The 22,544-nt window shown below is 36.2% G+C and overlaps 1 protein-coding gene across 5 annotated transcripts in view; it reads left to right on the top strand.

The window, feature by feature from the left end:
• Nucleotides 1-21,588, top strand: part of LOC106873410 (ceramide kinase-like protein) — a 193,409-nt gene extending 171,821 nt beyond the window's left edge. For 3 of the 5 annotated variants that reach the window (XM_014920765.3, XM_089356717.1, XM_014920764.3), the window contains exons 9-14: nucleotides 563-634; nucleotides 8,555-8,625; nucleotides 9,198-9,412; nucleotides 11,388-11,522; nucleotides 15,504-15,652; nucleotides 21,056-21,588. In XM_014920765.3, the coding sequence (XP_014776251.1) occupies nucleotides 563-634; nucleotides 8,555-8,625; nucleotides 9,198-9,412; nucleotides 11,388-11,522; nucleotides 15,504-15,652; nucleotides 21,056-21,149 (736 nt within the window). In that variant the 3' untranslated portion in view covers nucleotides 21,150-21,588. The remainder of the gene's footprint in view (nucleotides 1-562; nucleotides 635-8,554; nucleotides 8,626-9,197; nucleotides 9,413-11,387; nucleotides 11,523-15,503; nucleotides 15,653-21,055) is intronic. The other 2 variants (XM_089356719.1, XM_089356718.1) reach the window with 1 other exon arrangement.
• The last annotated feature ends 956 nt before the right edge of the window (nucleotides 21,589-22,544 follow it).

Raw genomic sequence — 22,544 nt, 5'->3', positions numbered from 1 at the left:
CAATGTTTCTCTAAAAGAAACAGAGAAACTTTCAAAATACGAACATCTGGAAATAGAGGCAACTTGAATGTGGAGTCTAAAAACAGAAACAAATCCTATCATAGTAGGTGCATTAGGTATGATTAAAAAAATATTCAGACAAATACATAACAAAAACATCTGGACTAACAAGTATATATAACTTACAGAAAATAGCACTACTAGGCATCGCACACATCCTACGCAAAACACTTTCAATACAGTAAAAATAAGAGAATCACAACAAGCCACAGCACATACCCATACCACATAGAGCTGTGCTTGGTAGTGCAGTGAATAATAATAATAATAATAATAATAATAATAATAATAATAATAATAATAATACAGAAGAAGAAAACATAAGAGGGGAAAGGAGAGAGAGAGAGAGAGAGAAGAGGAGAGATGATGTGTGGGTAGATAAGTTGTAAGGAAATATCACATAATGTTAATATCATTTCAGATTGATCCAATAACGCCATATGTGTCAAAGTTTGGCATCTGTATTTGTTTCCTCTGTAAAGAAATGTTTGTATATTGCCAGGTGTTACATGTGTAAAGTAGAATACAGACAAATAGAAGATGATTCTGAGGTGAAGAATGCATGTACAAGAGGGTAAGTTGGTTGTTCAATTGATTGGCCATTTTTTTCTAGAATACTATTGATATCTTTCTAATTTATTGATTTATGCTGCAGTCGTCATCATCATCATCATCATCGTTTAACGTCCGTTTTCCATGCTGACATGGGTTGGACGGTTTGACTGGGGTCTGGGAAACCAGGAAGCTGCACCGGGCCCCAATCTGATCTGGCAGTGTTTCTACAGTTCGATGCCTTTCCTAACGCCAACCACTCTGAGAGTGTAGTGGGTGCTTTTTTATGTGCCATCAGCACAGGGGCCAAAGGAGCTGGCATCGACCACGATGGGATGGTGCTTTTTACGTGCCACTGGCATGGAAGCCAGTCAAAGCAGCATTGGCATCGGCCACATTCAGATGGTGCTTTTTATGTGCTACCGGCGTGGGGGTCACAACTACAATATCCATTTGATTTGATTTTGATATTGCTGTTGATGTACTTGACTCAATAGGTCTCCTCAAGCACGGCATGTTGCCCTATGATCTAAGGATTTTCTTAGGTGGGCTGGTTATGCGACACTGGTGTAGGTTACAGCTGTGGACTCACTTTATTTGCTGGGCCTTCTCAGTCACAGCATACCTCCAGAGGTCTCAGTCTTTTGTCATTGCCTCTGTGAGGCCCAATGTTCGAAGGTCATGCTTCACTACCTTATCATGTCTTTCTGGGTCTCCCTCTACCCTGGATTCCTTCCACTGTTTGGGAATGGCACTTCTTCACACAGCTCTCTTCGTCCATTCACAATACATGACGATACCAACACAAACGTCTCTCTTGCACGCCACATCCGATGCTTCTTAAGTCTAACATTTCTCTCAGGGCGCTTACACTCTGTCGTGTGCGCACACTGGCATTACCTATCCAGCAGATCATGCTAGCTATTTTCTATTTCCTCCCCTTGTTTCTCCCTCTACCACTCTCTCTCTTCCTTACCCCTCGTAGTCACATGTGTCCACGTACTAATTCTTTTCTTCCTTGGCTATCGCAAAGCAAACACGCGAACTACTTCGTCCCGCTTCCACTTCGTTCCTCCATGGTACAAGTTTAATTTGTGTGTACAAATTTAATTTGTGATCCATGGGAAGAGCCATTTTAACGATGCGTCCTGCCCTACTCTTCGAAACGCCTGTGTTAGAATGAGGGTAGCTGATGAAGGAAAATGTTCACTATGTGGCCTCTGTGTGTTCTGTACTCTGGTTATTATTATTTTTTGTCTACGTTTTGTTTGCAATGTCCTGTACCCAGATATGCACCTATATATACAGGTAGACGTAGGTATGCACATACCTGTACATATATATGCATACACTCATTTATTATTTGTTATATATATATATATATATATATATATATATATATATATATATATATATATATATATATACACACACACACACACACACACACACAAATATATCAGATCGAACTGTCTCAAGTGTAACTGCCCGAAACGGTCGTGACTTCTGGGACTTGACTGAGGAAAGAAGGCCACGAATGACCCGTCTTTTTCTTTGCCTGTCCTTCTAATTGTTGTTTCTCTTGTCTGCCTTTGTGTCGTTTATCTGTCCGAATGTTTTATTGTACTCTATTGCGTTTTTGTTCCATTTTAATATTTATTTATACATATAGCGACGTACGTACACACTTATGCTCACTTTATAGTAAGGTATGTATCTATATTTTGTACGACTCTTACTCTGTCTTTTATTCTCCCCATTTACTTTCTTCCCGTTTTCTTTTTCTCGTTCCCCCTCTCTCTCACATTTCTTGGCCCTCTCTTTCTTTAGCTCCCACTATTTCCCACTCGTTTATCTCCCCTGTACCTTTCTCTTTGTCTCTGATTTTTTCTAATCCTTTAATCCAGCTGTCCCCTATTCATCTCTCCTCCTTCTACATGACCGGTGTCCAGCCAGTCATGATCTTTCTTGGCCTAACTTCTGACCGTCAACACCTCTTGTTTTCATCTCCTATCTTCTTGCCTTTAGATTTTCACTTCATACACGACAGCTAAATTTGATTCGTTCTCAGTCGAAAGACACCTGTTGTTATTTTGTTGTTGTTTGTATTCGTAATTGTGTACCATGTTCTCCATTTTTCGTCTTTTTGTGTACCATGTTCTCTGTTTTCTGTCTTTGTTGCCATACGCATTCGCTAACTTTCTTACAAAAGGGTCTAATGCTCTTAGCTTAGACTTTTTGGGGGGCAACCAAATCGAACTGTCTCAAGTGTAACTGCCCAAAACGGTCGTGACTTTTGGGACTTGACTGAGGAAAGAAGGCCACGAGTGACCCGTTTTTTTTTTTTTGGTTTTTTGCCTGTCCTTCTAATTATTGTTTCTCTTGCCTGCCTTGTATCGTCTACCTGGCCGAATGTTTTATTCTACTCTATTCCGTTTTTGTTCCATTTTAATATTTATATATATATATACTTCAAAGAGAGTTAGAGGTGGTGAATCCAACGAACTAAGGGATAGCATCTATCCATTATACTGCTGATAGAATACCCAATTATTAATACACAAGTGTTGGTTATTGCGTGGCAATTACACTATTGAGTGTAATAAATGGGCGAGGGTAAAAAGTGGTTTGCCCTTAATTTATACGGCAAGAAGTAAATGGAGGGGATCCAGAGGTAGTATGCATCAACTGTTAGACATTATATTATGTCTATTTATTTATTTTAAACAATTATGAGAATATATATACATATGCAAATATTGTGTTTTACATACATAAGTACCAGTAATTTCTAGAATAGAAAAAGAACAGTTGATGCATACTATCTCTGGATCCCCTCCACTTTCTTCTTGCCGTATATACATACATACATACATACATACATACATATATATATATATATATATATATATATATGTGTGTGTGTGTGTGTGTGTGTGTGTGTGTGTGTGTGTGTGTGTGTGTGTGTATAAACTTGGGGGATATGGAAAAATAATGATAAAAAGAAAATACCCTATTTCTTTTATATTGCAGATAATTGATACGAAAAAAGCATTACTACAAACAAATCATTTAAAAATACATTAATATATATTTAGAAACAAATTGTCACAGTTAAATTACTTTACATTATATTTTCCAAAATATCATATCATAGCCAGAATACATTACAACAATCAAATCATTTCAAGACCCAGTTTTACCTTGGTTTTGGAATGCTAACATGATTCTAGAGACTGTGCAATGCAAAATATTAAACAATGTAGCAGTTTTAATGACTTTTAAAGCTCCAGCCATTCACACTCCAACATAGAATTCAAAAGATCCGAGACGATATCAACATCTATCAATGACTCCCTTGGGATGTATTCATAGGTGGTGAGAAGTAGAATACTGAACTCGAAGCTAGAATTGCAGGTGCTGGTACAGTATTGTGCCAGCTCCTGCATTTGATCCTCATCTATGGTCATAAATGTTGGGTAATGATTAGAAGAGTACAGTTGCAAATACAATCAACCAACATTGATTTCCTCCAAAGGATCTCTGTAGTAATGTTACTCACCAGCGTGTGTTGCTTGAAGACAAGGAATCTCTTCAAGTTGAGCCACTACTTCACCACATTGAGAGGTCACAACTACAGTACTATGGACATGTAATTAGAATGTCAACGGAAAGAAGTGCAAGACAGATTCCTCAAGCTGAGCTAAAAGGCAGGAAACTTAGATAAGGCGTGCCTTCAACGATGACAAGAACTTCACCGTTAGTGGCCCACTCCCTCCAAACGTCTCAAACGTCAATGTGAGGTCTCGATACTTAACGATTTTGTTCCGTTCGGCTACGGAAGCAGTGACCCTCCCATTTACCGCAGCATCCAGGATGTGGGAGAGAGCAAAAGAGTCAAAGACTGCTGCGTCCGAGATGAGGCAACTACCTCATACCCAGGGACAAAGTGTAAGACCATCTGGTCTCTTCCCATCATTTCTGGATAATTCCACCGGCTCCAGAACTGCAAGGATATTAACACGAGTTAGGGACTGCTTAATGATCAAGTTTAGCTCGGTGTAACGAGAGAAACGATCAGCATTTATACGGCAAGACAAACCGTGGAAGGCCTGATGAGTCGAGGTGTCTGTAACAATAATATGTTTGTGTAGTTACCGATTGTAACGGGTAAGATTGATTAGGTACACAATAATATATGTCGGAGTCAGTAGTTGGGATGATAAAAATTTGTTGTTATGACGACCTGTTGCAGGAGTTTTAAGGAAGTATTTATTTACCGTTACTTTACAATACCTTGCCTCGACAGGCAGGTTATGATAAGTCCAAAAGCATGCGAAAGAAAGTTTGTGTTTGTGTCCTCTCCATTGTTTAGTAGTAATTACAGAGAGAGATAGAATGATGTGGTAAGAGAATAGAATTAGAGCTAGTGAGAGTTGTAGGGTATGGGACGTTGTCTCACAGTTGCTGACAGTAAACTTCATTTCTCCCTCTGACCAAGCTCTAGCTGGTCAGCAGACTTCGTTGTCAAAGTGTGACAACACGTTGAGTCGTCACCGACTGGTGACTAATTGGTTTTTGTTTAGGGTTTTCTTGCTTTTATAACTATCTAGAAGGATAGACATATCATTGAGAACAATAGATCTAGTTGGTGGTCTTGTTATCTCTATTCTAGCTTTTGGTGAAGTAGAAGAGGTTAGAAAGGGTCAAGTGATGAAGACATTATTTCGGCCTAGCTAAAGGCATCTGGAAGATGTAAGACTGCTGTCAGAGAAAAACCATTGTTCCACCGTGGGAAAAGTTCTGTTGCAGTGTTAATTTAAATTTGGCTATGGTGGATCGAATCCACTTTATGCATGCAAGATCCACTACAGGTCTACCATAGTGACATTTCAGTCCCCTACATACGTCAGTTCCCATGTGCGATGGAGATGCGGAGCTCATCTAGACTGAATAGACTACGAGTGTTAGCCACAAGCAGGGCATCAATCTAGACACCGAGAATTTTGCATTAGTCGGCGACTCCTTGCAAATTGATCATATTGATCTGTATTAGGAACTGACAAACCCAGGTCTCTCCACTGTAACAGAGCTTCATCCATCTTCCAGCTAGAAAGGAAAGAATGTTGCCTACTAAAGGGGAGCAAGCGTAGATGGACGAAAGAAAACAGGAAAGAGATAGAGACGAGCACTTATGGACTCCCCAAACCGTTTGGTCAAAGCAGCCTGGTCGCGGGACTCTGGATAAAAAGTCTGACATTGACCAAACATTCGAGGAAGAACTAGAGTAATAAGACTTCTTTACTTCAAAGTCAAGAACTTACGATATACTGGACTGATTAAATGTCGATCTTCTCTGATCAAGTAAACATAAATATTTTCCACTATTTTCCTCCTTTCATTTTACTAAACCAGTATTTGTGGTTTTCCTACACCTCTATTTACAGCTTTTTCCAATCCACCATATTTGCTAGAAGTAGGGTGGTATAGTGTCGATTCGACGAAATTAGTTACTTTCCCGCTTCGTCTTTTACGTACTGTAAAAAAAAAATTCTATGAAGTTAATAACTACATACTGAATAACAGAATTTGTTACTAAAATGTATGGGAAATAACTGAGTATTTTTTATGAGTTGTTTCCCTTTAACCGCTAACTGATAGCATGACGATGAAATCTAGTAAGATGGTTCCATTATTCCACGAACATTTTCTAACATTAATTCTATTTTACTAAACATACTGTTACCGTCCTAAATCTTTGTAAATATTTTATTTTGTACTATGAATAGAGGAATAGTACAGTTTATAAAATATAAACAAAATTCGTCCATTTGTTTGTAGACTGTTTTTATATATATATATGATGTACAGGATATCGCACGCAATTTCCTTTTTTTAAAAAGTTAATTGAATTTTCCCATTTAGTTGGAGAAATGAAACAAAAACCTACATCAATTGTAAGCATCTTTTAAAGAAGGAGGAGAGACAATTCAATTTGTTTCATATAATACCATGCTTGCCTTCTGATCAGACAGTTTGGTGTAACTTACGATGTGGTATCCAAAAGACCGACGGACTAGATATGTTCACTAAAAATATAACTTATTTACTGAAGATTTAACATAATCTCCTTCGAAATAGTTACCTTGCGCAGCAATACACCGGTCCCAGCGTTCCTCCCACTTTTGCAATCCGGCCTGGAAAATGTTTTTCGTAAGCGAGTCGAGGACCTTCTGTGATTCGCTCTCTTAGACCTCAACAACAGTCTTAAAACGGCAGCCTTTGAGCTGCATTTTCATATTGGGGAAGAGATGGAAATCTTCGGGTGCTAAATCTGGCGAATAGGGCTGGTGTGGAAGCGATACCATGTTGCTTTTGGCAAAAAAACTCACGAGGGAGGAGAGCTCGGTGACAGGGTGCATTGTCGTCGTGAAGCATTCAATTATTCGCGCTCCACAAATACGGTCGTTTCCACCGAATGTCCTCCCTCAAATGCTTCAAAACGACACAGTAGGACTCTTGATTGACGGTCTGGTCCTGGGAGTCGAATTCTCGATGCACAATACCGCAGATGTTAAAAAGACAAAAACAAAAAAATAAAACAATGAGCATGCTCTTGATTAACCTTCGGCTCTAATGAGCCGTCTTCCGTCGTGGAGATGAAGGTTTCTTCCATTGTGACGACTGCTGACAGAGATCTTGACAGACATTGATGCGATGTTCTTTCTGCTCATATGGTCAGGCGGGGGGGGGGGGGGGGGGGTAAACTTGGCAGAGACACGCCGCATGTTCGATGCGACATCAGGATTACCTGCACGGACCCATACGACAAACCAATAACATCAGCAATGTCGTTGATTGTCCTTCGACGATTTTCATGTACAAGCTGATGAATTTTCTCCACATTTCCAGGGATAACAGCACATAGTTGCATGCACAGTGAGAACTAGCAGACACCTTCATGAGGCAGTGTGCTGGCTGACATCACTGTGTTTACTTCCAGGGATGCTCTACTGCTTTTGAAGCGCCCATGCCATTCGAAACATTGCATATGGCCTCATCACTGTAGGCTTGCCAAAGCATGCTCAATGTCTCTGTAGTAGACGTCCCAAGTTTAATACATAATTTCGCGTTGGCTCTTTGTTTCAACTTCCTGTCCATAACAAAACCACTGAGCACAGCATACATGTGATCACAAAACACAAATTTCGCAACTTACGAAGTAAAAGCAGTGATGCCACTCAGCACACTGCCTCATGAAGGTCACTGCTAGTCCTCACTGTGCATGCAACTATGTGCTGCCATCTGTTGACATGCTACAGAACTAGTCCAGGAACCTTTTGCTGTATATGATGTATGTATGTATGTATATTGCTGATGAGGTCAGCAATAGGTTGAAGCATGTCAAAAAGTTGTCCATTTGTCTCTTGACTGAAAACTAAGACCAGACATTCTCTGAGTATGTGAAATAATTTTGAGATTAATTCTTAATCAATTGAAATTATATCTCCATTTCTATGACGCCACAAATAGTTGCTGCTTTTTGTTTCCTTTCTCTAAAATGACAAAAATTCTAATGAACATATTTTCTTGTGTCAAGGACACTATGACCTAATTATGAGTTGAATTTCTTTTAAAATGACCAAATATTTTTTAAAAAATGACTCAACTTTTACACTTAACCAAGTTCTTTTGTTAGTGGTTTAACAACAAACAGATTCTTTTGATTAGTATATTTATAATCTTTTACTTATACTGTACAAAGACATAATAAGTTCAACTAATTCAATTCTACTATGGAAGTTGTATTAGGTTTGTGATAATATTTTAGTCTTAAAAAAGCAACCAGGGTTGTAGAATGTAAGTAGGGATTATGCAAAAATGTAAGAGGTTGTTTATAAAATTGTGAAAAACTGAGTCCCTCTCTTGTATTTACCTTTAGGTGTACAGTTTGTCGGGTTCCTGAAAAATTAGATGAAAGTGGTTTACAAGAAACTCAGCAAACATATGCAGGTAGGTTCAAAGCAAACTAATATATTTACATACATATGTATGTATGCATGTATGTATGTATGTATGTATGTATGTATGTATGTCATTGTTCAGTTTTATTTCAAGATTTCTAGCTAATAGAAAAAGAGTCAGTTTCTAGTTTGGATTCAAGGCTTCTTCATTGGAATTTCAATATCAACCACAGGGTATTTTGGTATGCATGTATGTATGTATGTATGTTTGTATGTATGTATGTATGTATGTGTGTAGATTTATACGTTTTGCTTTATGTATGTATTCTCATGCATATAGTGGGTGCTTTTACGTGTCACCCGCACGAAGGCCAGTCAGGCGGTACTGGCAACGGCCACATATATATACACACACACACACACACACACACACATGTTTGTGTGTGTGTGTGTGTGTTGGAGTGGATGGGTGCATGTGCACACGTATGTGCGCCAGTGTTCAGCTGCACTATCTCATGGAAAAGCCAATGCCTGCATTTTATTCTCTATCAAAAACCTATTTAGCTTAATTGAAATTGTAATGATTATTTTTTTTATTATAAAACTGTTTTCTAATTGTAGATTCTGCTTTGAGTTCTGAATGGAAAGTTGGCCCTCCTCAGTATTTCATGAATGTTGGAATCTTTACAATTCCTGGTTTGTGTAGTTTTGCTCCGGAAGGTCTCAGTAAGTTTACTCATTTGGCAGATGGATCGATGCATTTATCATTGGTGCATAACACAGAACGCTCAGAATTTCTACATTTCCTCAAACGTCATACCACATCAAAAGACCAGGTGCATATGCAGTTCAGTCTCTTTAAGCTTTTGCAATCCCTTTTTCAGTGAGTGTCACTTGAACTCACAGTTGTGAGAAAATAAAATATGATTAAGTAACTCTAGGAAAGCCTTCTTGCTTCTAATTTCTTCCCTTTTGTAAATCTAAATCTTGTATGTTCGTGTGTGTGTGTGTGTGTGTGTGTGTGTGTGTGTGTGTGTGTGTGTGTGTGTGTGTGTGTGTGTGCGTGCGTGTATGCGAGAGAGAGAGAGAGAGATCATCTGATGTTGATCAAGTACTAAAAAATATTTCTTGATCATAATATTCACACTTTCTTTATAAATGTCCTCCCTCAGCTGTGCTACAGAAAGACACAGATGACATTTAATATATTTAGTTGACTGAAATAATAAAAAGTAAACTAGAGCTTATCCGTCTATGTGGTATTCAAATGCTTTCACCTGATATTCCCCTGTTTTCAACTGTTTCACATTAATAACTAGTGGTGATTGGTTACTCTAGAATGTATGAGTTACATTTTAGTTTAATTATTTTAAAATTATATTTTAGTCTAATTACTATAAGTTAATTTATTATTATAAAATATAATTAGATGATGATTTCCTTTGTTAGATATGTCTAGATGTTATTGTTGCTTCATATTAGGCCACAATCACTTATTATCATTCTGTTTTTTTTTTCTTGATGCATTGTAATCAGGACTACATTACTCAATGTTTTCTATTATTTGAAATAGGATGTGATTTGAGGGAGATTTGGTTGCTATTTCTAGCAGGTCAAGTAATTCACATAAGAACACCACTTTAGTTTGTGACAGGTTTAGTTTCAAATTATTACTATTTGCTGTATGATAGATTAATTATTATAAAAATAGATGTGTAAACATTTAATGAGGATCTTATTTAGTTTTGCTTTATCAATTCATATATGAAGACATGATGAACATTTAGGATTCATTTGTTAACATGTGGTATTTTACTGAAATTCTCATATTGTGTGAAATTCTCGCACATGTTATCTATCCACAACAGGCTCTGGTATTTTATTCACCACTAAATCAGTAATCAGTTATTAGAATTAATCCATCATGTCACAAAGTTTAGGGTTGTTGTAAGACAATGTTGAAATATTGTTAATTAAACTAGAAACTTCTTACAAAAAGGAGATGGAAACATTACACCACAATTCACATCACACAACTCATAAAGTATGTTTCTTGATGAGCCAACAAGGAAGTCTCATCATGGTTGCTTGACCAGTTAGAAAAAGTAGACAAATCTTCCTCAAATCACACCATACCATCATAAATAAGGACATAATGCCTTTTGTTATTGATGCGTACAGTCCTACATACCTCAGCAAGGGCAGTCATGTAGAAGATAAACAACTGCAAAATAAATAGTTTTGACTTAATAGATTAGCCACCATTTTTCCAACAACATTCTCAGGCACCTTTTTGAAAACTATATGTCTAACACTCATGTCCATGCTTACAAAATCAAAAAACATCACAGCATCCATGGCTTTCGGAAACATTTTTTTTAAACGACTCATTCACTGCTCACTTCCTGTGCATATTCTATTTATTGTTCATGCACTTTTGGTTACTTTTTCTGATCAGTTGTAGTACATCTGAGCACTGTCTACAATATTTTCATTATTACATATTATTATTATATTTATTATCAACCAATGAAAAGTTTTGAATGGTACAACAATGCACTATAATACAAAAAATGGACTATATACTTGTTGTAATTTAGTTATTTATAGTCCGAAGATATTTCAGAATACAATTCCTTCTTCAGATATTCTCAGATGGAGTCGCTGCTAAAATCTGTTTTCCAACGACTTTTCTTTTTCGGAAGTGTCTCAGTAGTGGTCTCACAAAGCTCCTTCTGGAATTCCTCAACAAAAACAATATACATTAATTATTAATTTAATATTTATTTTTAATTTTGTTTCTTTTTCTAGTTTGACCTTCCATTTGTAACATGCTATAAAGTACGGCAGGTACGAATCACTCCATATCCACAAATCACTGATGACAAAGGCCGTAGTTCCCCAGTGCTTCCCATGCAGTCAGAAACCAAGGATGATTCTGTTAAGGTATTATTCTTTTATTCTTTTATACATTTCAGCCCAAAGGCTGTGGCCATGCTGTAGCACCATAATAATATCATGAATAGAGAAACGAAACACATCACTCTATACATTATCAGTTATTTCTAATTAACAGTGATTACAATCTATCCACAATAATTGCTGAGTATGAAGCATCATACAGATATATATGTCTGACTGAATCCCTTTTGCATGAGACTATCATTGCTTTTGGTTAGATAAATAAACAAACCAGTGGTCTAGATAGATATATTAATACAGTTGTCTAATTAGAAATACAAATACAGTGGTCTAGATAAACATATTAATACAATGGGTTAATTAAAATCGTGGCCTAATTAAATATAGTAATACAATAGTCTAATTAAATATACTAATACAGTGCCCCTAATTAAACATATTAATTCAGAGGTCTAATTAAATATACTAATAGAGTAGTGTGAATATATATATTGGTTTCAAATTTTGGCACAAGGCCATCAATTTCAGAGGCAGGACCAGGTCAATCAAATCGGCCCTAGTGCTCAACTGGTACTTATTTTATTGACCTCAAAGAGATGAAAGGTAATGTCAGCCTTGATGGCGTTTGAACTCAAAATGTGAAGACGGACAAAATGCTGCTAAACATTTTCCCTTGCACTAACGATTCTGTTAGCACTTTACCTTTAGTCTGGATGAATATATTAATACAGCGGTCCAATTAAAATATTAATTCAGTGGTCCAATTAAAATATTAGTACAGTGATCCAATTAAAATATTAATACAGTGGTCTAATTAAATATACTAACACAGTGGTACAAATTAAAACACAAATAAAACACCAATTAAATACACAACTACAGTGGTCTAATTAAATGCACTAATACAATGATCTAATTAAACATACTTATACAGTGGTCTACTAAATACACTAATGCAGCAATTTAGATAAATAGTCTAATAGTTTGGTTATATTAATTAAGTATATTTTGATGACAATAAGCAAAATGATACTTTGGTGTCTATTAAGAGCTAATAATTTGGTGTTGATAAATAAGTTATATCTGCTAAAAAATGTCATAGAGCTGGGATAAGGCACTATTTAGGTATATATTGGATATTTGTCAGTTTGTGTATTACTTTATATATCCTGGATACAGAAACATGTATTTCATATCATGGTTCAGATCTGAGTTGTATGTGAATCAAGCAGTTATTCCTTTTTTGAGTTTCTGCAGAAACAGTATCACTTTATAATTGTAATGTGCCAGAGAAATATCACAACATCCTATTTCAAATTTATCTGTATATTTATATATATGATTGCCTTATATCTATTTAAGATCTAATTAATCATTTTTCCTGACAGGCTACAGGTTTCTGGTATCTGAGCATTAAGCAAACAGGAAACTTTTTGGGCCATCCCATAAACTATGCAGTTTTTACACTTGCATGAACTAAAAGTCAGAAGGGGACAGGATAAACTACCTGCATTAACTTGCTATAAAAGCAAGTAGTAATTTTACTTTGTCCTTATTCTTAGTGTAAGTTTTGAAGAGTGCAGTTCAATTTTAACAGTTATATTTTCAAAGCTATAATGGAAGTGACAAAGGAGCATATTCAGCATATTTTGTTTTATGAGTTCAATAATGCAACAATGCAATGGAAAGTGCAAAGAATATTAATGCAGTATATGGGGATTGGACAACAAGCGTAAGCCAGTGTCAACAGTGGTTCCAGAAATTCCGAGCCGGAAACTACAGCCTAGAAGACGAGCCTTGTCCTGGAAGATCTGTAGAGCTTGATGAGGATATCCTACAAACCATGGTGGAACAAAATCCCATTGTAACTGTTGAAGAACTAGCAGGGAAGCTTGGATTTGTTTGTTCACCCATTCATTGACACCTATGTGCCATTGGAAAAGTGAGCAAATTGGGTCAGTGGATTTCTTACAAACTTTCTGAGTTTGCACACAGAGAGTGAATGTGTGCTCTTCTTTGCTGTCACGTCTCACAAATGAAACTTTTTCAGATCAAATAGTGACTAGTTACAAATGGGTTCTCTATAAAAATATCAAGCACCAAAGACAGTGAGTAGGGAAAGGAGAAACACTGGCACCCCAGGCTAAAGAAGGTCTTCACCCATGTAAGGTGTTGTTATCTGTTTGGTGGGATATGAAAGGTTTAGTTCACTTTGAACTTTTTAACCCAAACAAAACGATAACAAACGAGATCTCTGTGAGCAGCTTGAGTGGCTTAAGTCAGCGCTAGAAGAAAAATGACCATCTTTGGTTTCAAGATGAAAGGTGTTCTACCATCAGGATAATGCTTGACCACATACAACAAGGATGATATTCCAAAGGCTGGAGCAGTTTGAATGGGAAACGATGCCCCAACCACCATATACACCAGACATTGCCCCATCTGATTATTATTTATTCTGCAATCTTCAAAATTATTTGGACTGAAAAAATATGAATTCTGTAGACGAGGTCAGAAGAATAGTGGAAGAATATTTTTCATCATGGTCAAATGAATTTTGTCAGAGAGGCCTTACAAGTCTAGCAGATAGATGGAAGAGCATTGTAGAAAATGAAGGAAACTATATTTTAGGTTAAAAATGAACTTTGTTTATCTTAATTTTGAAAAATAAAGGAAGTATAAAAACTGCATTATTTATGGGATGACCCAATATATTTTAACTTTTGGGTAGGATGTTGGTCTCTGCAGGTAGTTTTTTCAGTTTTACTTGTAGTGGCATTGAACTCAACACCACAAGTCAATAAATAACACAGTACTGGATTTATACAGTACTGTAGTTTATACTTATAAGTTGTATCACTTATGGTACCTATTTAGAACTAGGTTGAGCTTGGCTCTTGAAACTTTAGTATCTTTATCATGAAAACAACAAAAATTTCAAAGAGCAATTTACCTCTCAACTGGTTGCCTTGTAATCAATCAATTCACCTAGATATGCTTTATGTCCCACACCTCTCGCTCTGTGTAAAACATCATTATTAAACACAACAACAACAATAATCATAATCCTAATAATAATAATAATAATAATAATAATAATAATAATAATAATAATAATAATAATTTCAAATTTTGCCACAAGGGCAGCTTGAGGGAGGGCATTAAGGTAATTACATCAACCCCAGTGTTCAACTGGTACTTATTTTATTTACCCCGAAAGGATGAAAGGCAAGGTTGACCTCAGCAGAATTTGTACTCAGAATGTTGTGACAGGCGAAATGCTGATCAGCATTTCATCCAGCACGCTAACAATTCTGCCAGCTCACCACTTTAATAAAAATAACAACAATAATAATAATGGTTTCAAGCTTTGCCACAAGGGGAGCCACTTTGGGGAAGGGGACAAGTCGATTAGATCGACCCCCACCCCCACCCTCAGTGTTTCACCCAGTGTATTGCCTCAAAAGGATGAAAGGCAAAGTTGATTGCAGCAGAATTTGAACTCAGAATGTATCAACAAGCAAAATACCACTAAACATTTCGTCTAGTGTGCTAATGATTCTACCAGATTGCCGCCTTAATAATAATAATAATAATAACAACAACAACAACAACAACAGCAACTGATTACCATATTAAACTCACATTGAAGGTGATGGAGGTGGAGCTAGTTCAGTTTTGCTTTATTGGTTCAAGTTTTGTCAGTGTTAACTAAATCTTTTATCCCTTCAGAGTTGCTTACACAGGTATCAGTAACATATTATTAGTGTTGATTAAATAAACTACAACCAACCTCCATATGCTTAAAGAAGAAAGTATACTAAACTTTTGCAATTTAGAGAATACAAAATGAAGTAATCTTCAAATTATTCTTCAGCTTTCATAAGTAAATGAGAAACAAACTTTCATCCTTTATTACAGGAAAATACAGGAGCAAAATTCCTTAAAAATAGAAATTATTTTTTTCTTCTGTTAGTAATGAAATATTTTTCTTGTTCCATACAGGGTTCTGACTCAGGAGACAGTAGTTCTACAAGTGCAAGTCGTAAGGGGTCAACAAACAAGAAGAAGAAAAAAGCTAAAGCTGACACTCGTTCTTTATCAATCTGGAATGTGGACAATGAACCTAACCCTCCCTTAGATTTAGAATTCAGGTACAGTTGAACAGTTTCCATATTAATTATGTGTGTGACTAACTGTTGTTGTGAAGTTCCAAGTCAGCTCTGATTGAGTCAAGAAGGCCTACAATCAAAGGCAATCAAGCTGTGATCATTAAATTTTTTTTAGGGACCACATTATCTAAGGTATGCTTTTCTTTCTCAAGATGTCAGTGTGTGTTCTGAAGGAGATTCAGTTGCTATTTCTTGTAAGTCAAGCAGATATGTAGAAGAACCCTTGTAGGCTCATCGTATTTCAGTCATTGTTTGGCCCCAGTGAGCACTGATCCACCAGACCTATTAATCAAAGGTGTCCAGCCATGACTATCCTACATTACTTAGACCAGTGCTACTAAAAGTGGTGGTCCGAGGACTGGTGCTGGTCTGTGAGCCATCAGCTGCCAGTATGCGGTGAGTTTCCAGAAAAGAAAGAAACATTATAAATAGCTTATGAAATGCTTATAAAATGCTTATGTAATATTGTATTATTTGTTTACAAAATAAATATAAAAGGACAAAAAATTGCCAACTTTTATTGTATTCATTATATATATTGTTTCTGGTATGAATTAATATTACTAAGAAATATTACCGGTCCCTGCTGACACACTGGAAAAAAAAACTGCCTGTACCCCACATCAGATAGTTTGAGAAGGACTGACTTAGACCATATAACAAATAATTCTTTCTATTTTCAAGATGGTAGAATATGATTCATAGGAGAGCTGGCTGTTACTTTTAGCAAGTTGAGTGGATTGTTTTGTATAATTCATTTGTAGAGGCAAAACAGTTGAGAATATAAGGAGGTAGAAAGGCAGTGAGCTGGTAGAATCATTAGCAAGCTAGGCAAAATGCTTTGTGGCATTTTATCTGTCTTTATGTTCTGAGTTCAATTTCCACTGAGGTTCACTTTGCCTTTCCTCCCTTTTGGGGTTGATAAAATAAGTAGCAGTTGAACCCTTGGGTCGATGTAATCAACTTGTCCCCTCCCCTGAAACTGCTGGCCTTGTGCCAAAATTTGAAATTGATATAAGGAGGTAGACCATTAACCATAATGGCAGTGAGGTGAAACCTGTAGCAGTCATTTCATTGTTTCTGAGCAGGACACTTTATTTTGCATAACTCAGTTATTTTAGTTGTGAGGTATCTATTCCTCACCGCTTTATAAGTGTTCTGGTTTTTCATGCCATCGCTCTAATGAGGTTGCTTTGTAACTTGCAAGACAATCCTTGCCAAAGAGGGAGAATAGAGAATAAAGCAATTGTTTTATTTGAGGAGCTGAAAGTCAAAGTATGATGGAAGGAATTGTGGCAGGTTTGTTGGGGAGGAGATGCATGACTACTTTGTATTTTGCATGAGTGGGTGAGAGTGTTTGGAATGGTGCTACAAAGAGCAGTAAATGTAAAAGTGACAATGTGCCAGATTATACCCCCTCAATGTGACATGTCCAAGAATATGATTAGAAGAGAGTATGGATACAGGAGAATCAGCAGAGGTTGATAAAGCTGCAAGAATGTGAAGGGAAAGTGAGAGATGGATATAAGCATGGGATGTTGCTGGTTAGATGTATATAGGATAGGAATGGTGTGAATGATGAACAGAGTGGGAAGTTGATTGATGGTAAGTATGAATGGAGAGAACACAAAATTGATGGATGGCTGTCAATTGGGAGTAACTCAACAGAGGAGGAGTGATGACTGGCAGCACAGAAATGGTGATAAATGATTTGTAATAACTGGTTCTAATTTAATTACTTAGATCAGCAGAATAATACAGTAGGTAGAAGAGTGATGGGGATTGAACAATGAGATAAAAGGTGGGGGTTAACAGTTGCAAGAGTGGGAGTGTAGAGTGAGAGATAATTAAAACAAGAGTGTGGTGGGTGATGGTAAATATGGATGGGATGGATGATGATGATTGGTTCTGTGAAGGGACCCATTGACTGAGTGGGGCAAGAGGGAAGAAAAAAAGGCAGTTGTAGATTTGACAAAGTTACTAGGTGACCAGACCAGTACATAGTGTACATACACAAACTTTCACAACCTCATTTGAATGTTTTTGCATTATGTTATCAGAACTTCAGTCAAGCTGTGCTAGTATAGCTGAGCGGTTCTCAAGAACTGCGTACACAGTTACCTTGGTCCTTTATTATTTCCTCCGAGGCTCAATGTCCTGAGATCAACCTTTACCACCTTATTCCACATCTTCCTGGGTTTCCTTTTTCTGTCTACTGTAAATGATTGGCACTTTTTTATACAACCATCCATGTTCACATGCATCATATAACCAAATCAATGCAGTCATTTAAATGATGATAATTATTGTCTGAGTGCATGTAATAGCTAATTATATCTAATTACTGTTGTTTAAGCTCATGTGATAAATGTTTATATCTAATTAACAATGAGTGCATGTGATAAATATTTATATCTAATTAACTATAATTACTGTATGAGTGCATGTGATAAATATTTACATCTAATTAACCATAACTGTGGTATGAGTTCATGTGATAAATAGTTATCATTGTATGACTGTATGCAAAAAATCTCTATGTATGTCTAATTAATGATAATTATTGTATGGGTGCATATAATAAATATTCAGTTGTATCCACAAAGAAATTGAAGAGTCAGAAAACCAGTGTCCTCCAAATAAAGCCTCTTATGATTTCTTCTGTATTGACTTAGACACTCCCTTATTATTCTAATCCTCAGAAATGGGTATATATATGTGTGTGTGTGTGTGTGCGTGAGGGTGTGTGAGTGTGTGTGTGTGTATTTGTGTGAGTGTGTGTGTGTGTATTTGTGTATGTGTGTGCGTGTGCGTGCATTTGTATGTGCATGAATATATATACAGTGTGTGTGTGTATATATATGCATATGCATGTGTGTGTGTTTGTATGCGTATATATATATATATATATATATATATATATATATATATATATGGGAGAATTTACGAAAAAAACAACAACAGAGAAGGACAGGTGGTGTAAACAACAAAAGGATGTATTAGTTTAACGCTCGGGAATAGAGAAAGTCTTTAACGTTTCGAGCTACGCTCTTCAACAGAAAGAATAAGGAGAAAACAAGGAGAAAATCATGGAGAAAAAAAGTTTGAATGTTGTGGTCAGCGATCTATCATATATATATATATATATATATATATATATTGCTACCAGTAAGGTGAGGGTTGGCAATAACTACGAAGATTTCAGGGTATAAGCAGGGATTCACCAAGGATCAGTACTCAGCCCCCTCTTGTTCATCATAGTCCTCCAGGCAATAACAGAGGAATTCAAGAAAGGATGCCCCTGGAAGCTCCTCTTTGGTGATAACCTTGCTCTTATAGCTGAATTACAACCTGAACTTGAGAAAAAGTTCCAGGTATGGGAGCATGGTCTAGAATCAAAGGGCCTTAAAGTTAACTTAGCAAAAAACAAAGGTAATGGTGACGCTTTAAATAGAAATAACTGCAGGGGTATCAAACTGCTGGACCAGGTGATGAAGGTCACGGAGAGGGTCATAGCCCAACTAATTAGGGAGAGAGTCTGCTTAGATGAGATGCAGTTCGGTTTTGTGCCAGGTAGAAGCACCATTGATACCATATTCCTGGTATGGCAACTGCAGGAGAAATACCTAGCCAAAGATAAACCTCTGTACTTGGCTTTTGTAGACTTGGAGAAAGCCTTTGACAGGGTCCTCCAATCCCTTATCTGGTGGGCGATGCAGAAACTGGGGATTAACGAATGGTTAATAAGGGCTGTACAGGCCCTATACAGAGAACTTTTTCTGATCGAACTTTGAACCTCACAGAGGCAATGACTAGTGATCGAGACATTTGGTGATGTGCTGTGCTTGAGAGGACCCATCAAGCCAAGTGTATCCATGCTGGTGGCATGTAAAGAACACCTTTCAATCATTGGACCTCACAGAGACAAAGTGGCTGAGTACCTTTTGAGCATTGGGCCTCATGAAAGCAAAGTGACTGAGTTTCTTTTGAGTGTTGGGCCTCACAAAGGCAATGACTGAGACCTTTGGCATTATGTTGTGCTTGAGAATAAGATCCATCAAGCTGAGCAAAATTGCAGTCATGGCAGATACCAGTGTCACGCAATATGGCACCCATACTGGTGGCATGTAAAAGTACCCTGGTGTCATGCAAATGGCACATAAAAGCACTCATTACACTCTTGGAGTGGTTGGTGTTAGGAAGGCCATCCAGCCATAGAAAACCATGCCAAATCAGGCTGGAGTCTGGTGCCGCCTTCCAGTGTGCTAGCCCTGTCAAACCATCCAACCCATGCCAATTGGCATTAAATAATGATGATGATGATGATGATGATGATATGTGTGTGTGTATGTATATATTATATGTATATATATGTGAATATGTATATCTATCTATCTATCTATCTATCTATCTATCTATCTATCTATCTATCTATCTATCTATCTATCTATCTATCTATATATATATATATATATATATATATATACATATATATATATAGTTATGTGTATTTCTTCTATCTTAATGAATACAAATTCTTCTGATAGAATAAATGGGTTAATAGAAACCAATGTAGCAAAGAACACAAAATAACTGTGGTTAGCTCCTGTTTTTAAGGCAGGAACTCCTTGAAATTTTGGTTATTTGAGTATATTTAAGAATTTAAGGATTGGAGAAAACGCATGTTATAATTGCATACTTTATTCCTACATATGTTTCAAAGGATTACAACCTGTGTGATCCATAGGGATCTTTGATATTAAAATTGTAACCTTCTCATCAGGGAGAGCATGGGAATCATCTTAAACGTAAGACATTATGACCGATTATATATATATATATATATATATATATATATATATATATATGTGAATCTGTGTGACATGCATATGTGTGTGTGGATGTGATTGTATTCTTTTGTTTGAATGTCATGTATTAGTTATAAGCAAGCACTTCCTTTATATAAGTGATGTTATTTTTTTCCAATTTTCTATGAAAATATGTCCCCTTGTTCTTTGAGGGGAAATTTTACCTCATTTTGAAAGGACATCTGACTGTAGAAAAGTGTAAAAAGTGGAATTTTGTTACTACTGCAGCTTATGTTATTTAAGAAGTAGATGACATGTATGATATGATATTTATAGATCAAGAACTCACAATAATAATTTTGAGTTTCAAGGCACATATATTTAAATGTGATACTGGAAGATAAAACTCAAAATCTTAGTATTGCTTCAAATTAGCTAGCCTGAGGTTCATATTTTTGTGTATTTTAAAAATCATGTAAAAATAAATAATTTTACTTGTATCTTGTTGTGAAATGGAACCCTCAAGCTAAAAGTGCCAAAACTACATTTTAAATACCTAGTTTTGTTTTCTTTTTAGAGTTCATCATGCAGTGTTAAAGATTTGTGGAGAAGGAACCCTGAACAGTTACACGGAAGCAGATGAGCCGAAGATGAGTTGTTTGTTTACTTGAACCATGAAATTTTTGCTTATTCTGCAGCAACTCTCAAATTAAAATTTTGCCAAATATTGATAGAAAAAAAAACCAAAAACAATGTAATACTATTGTTCATAACAACTTTTTGTTGTGGCTATGTTAACCAACGATTTGTGACTATTAACCAACCAATTGTGGCTATGTTAACCAACGATTTGTGACTTTTAACCAACCAAGGCTATGTTAACCATTCCTCTTTGATTACTAACCAATAAAGTATGACTGTGTTAACGAGCCTAATACATAATCAGCCGGAAGTGGCATATTTGCCATACATATATATTTTACACATATTTATCATATATTTGCCATATATATGAAAACAGTAATTTAGATCAGAAAACATTAGAATTCATCTTTTGTGCCTTTTTTTTTTTTTTTAGAAATATTTGACAATAAACATATTTCAATTGAATTTGTTGTATTATCAATCAAACTAAATTTTAAAAATTATAATTAACAACTGGCAGAATGTGCCAGAACATGGTCCAGCACTAAAAGCAGCTAGTTGTTTTGTTTGCTTCTTGTACTGAATCTATGTCTTTCTATGACAAAACCTACAAGAGTCTGACATCTAGTCCTTAAAAAGAAGGGGTCTTTTAATAACATAACACCTTCAAAACTAGGAAAAAATTCGCAACATGTTGGTACCACCCATAACTGGGCAGAATTGGAGAAACAAGGGAGGAAAGAATGAAAAAATGAAGGAAAGAAAATGTCAATTGAAATCTATTGATGCTATAAAGCAATTTAATATTATGACAGATATTAGTCCGCCAGGTGAAATGCTTAGCAGTGTTTCGTCTGTCTTTACGTTCTGAGTTCAAATTCCGCTGAGGTCGACTTTGCCTTTCACCCTTTTGGGGTCGATAAATTAAATACCAGTTGTGTACTGGGGATCGATCTAATCAGCTGTCCCCTCCCCAAAATTTTGGGCCTTGTGTTTAGAGTAGAAAAGAATATTATGACAGATATAGTGTAAGAAGATGTTATTAAAGTAATTTAATAGTATGAAAGATATAGTCCAAGAAGATGTTAGTTAAAAATAGTTTGCCCTTACACCATATAATTTTTTCATAAGAGCTTTTTAAAAACAAAATAATTTTGCTCTGCTACAAATATATCAAACATATTTTTTTTCCAGAAATAGAGTTCTTTACATGTGAAACTATGAGATTTCTTTTCAGTCTGAGTATTTTACTTTCAAATAAGGTATAACATTTAAAATTTAACAGAAGTTAACATACTTAGGTATGTACGCATAGATTTATGTGTGTGTGCTTATGAGTGCAGGTTAATAAATATTCGTCTAAAAAGTAAATGTGTAATATGCGCACATACACACACGTGTGCATGCACTTCAAGGCGGTG

Source organism: Octopus bimaculoides, chromosome 8 (assembly GCF_046866305.1).
Source record: "Octopus bimaculoides isolate indiv1 chromosome 8, ASM4686630v1, whole genome shotgun sequence".
In the NCBI taxonomy this organism is placed as follows: Eukaryota; Metazoa; Mollusca; class Cephalopoda; order Octopoda; family Octopodidae; genus Octopus; species Octopus bimaculoides.
The sequence above is the reverse complement of the archived record's forward strand: the minus strand, read 5'-3'. Positions and strand labels throughout refer to the sequence as shown.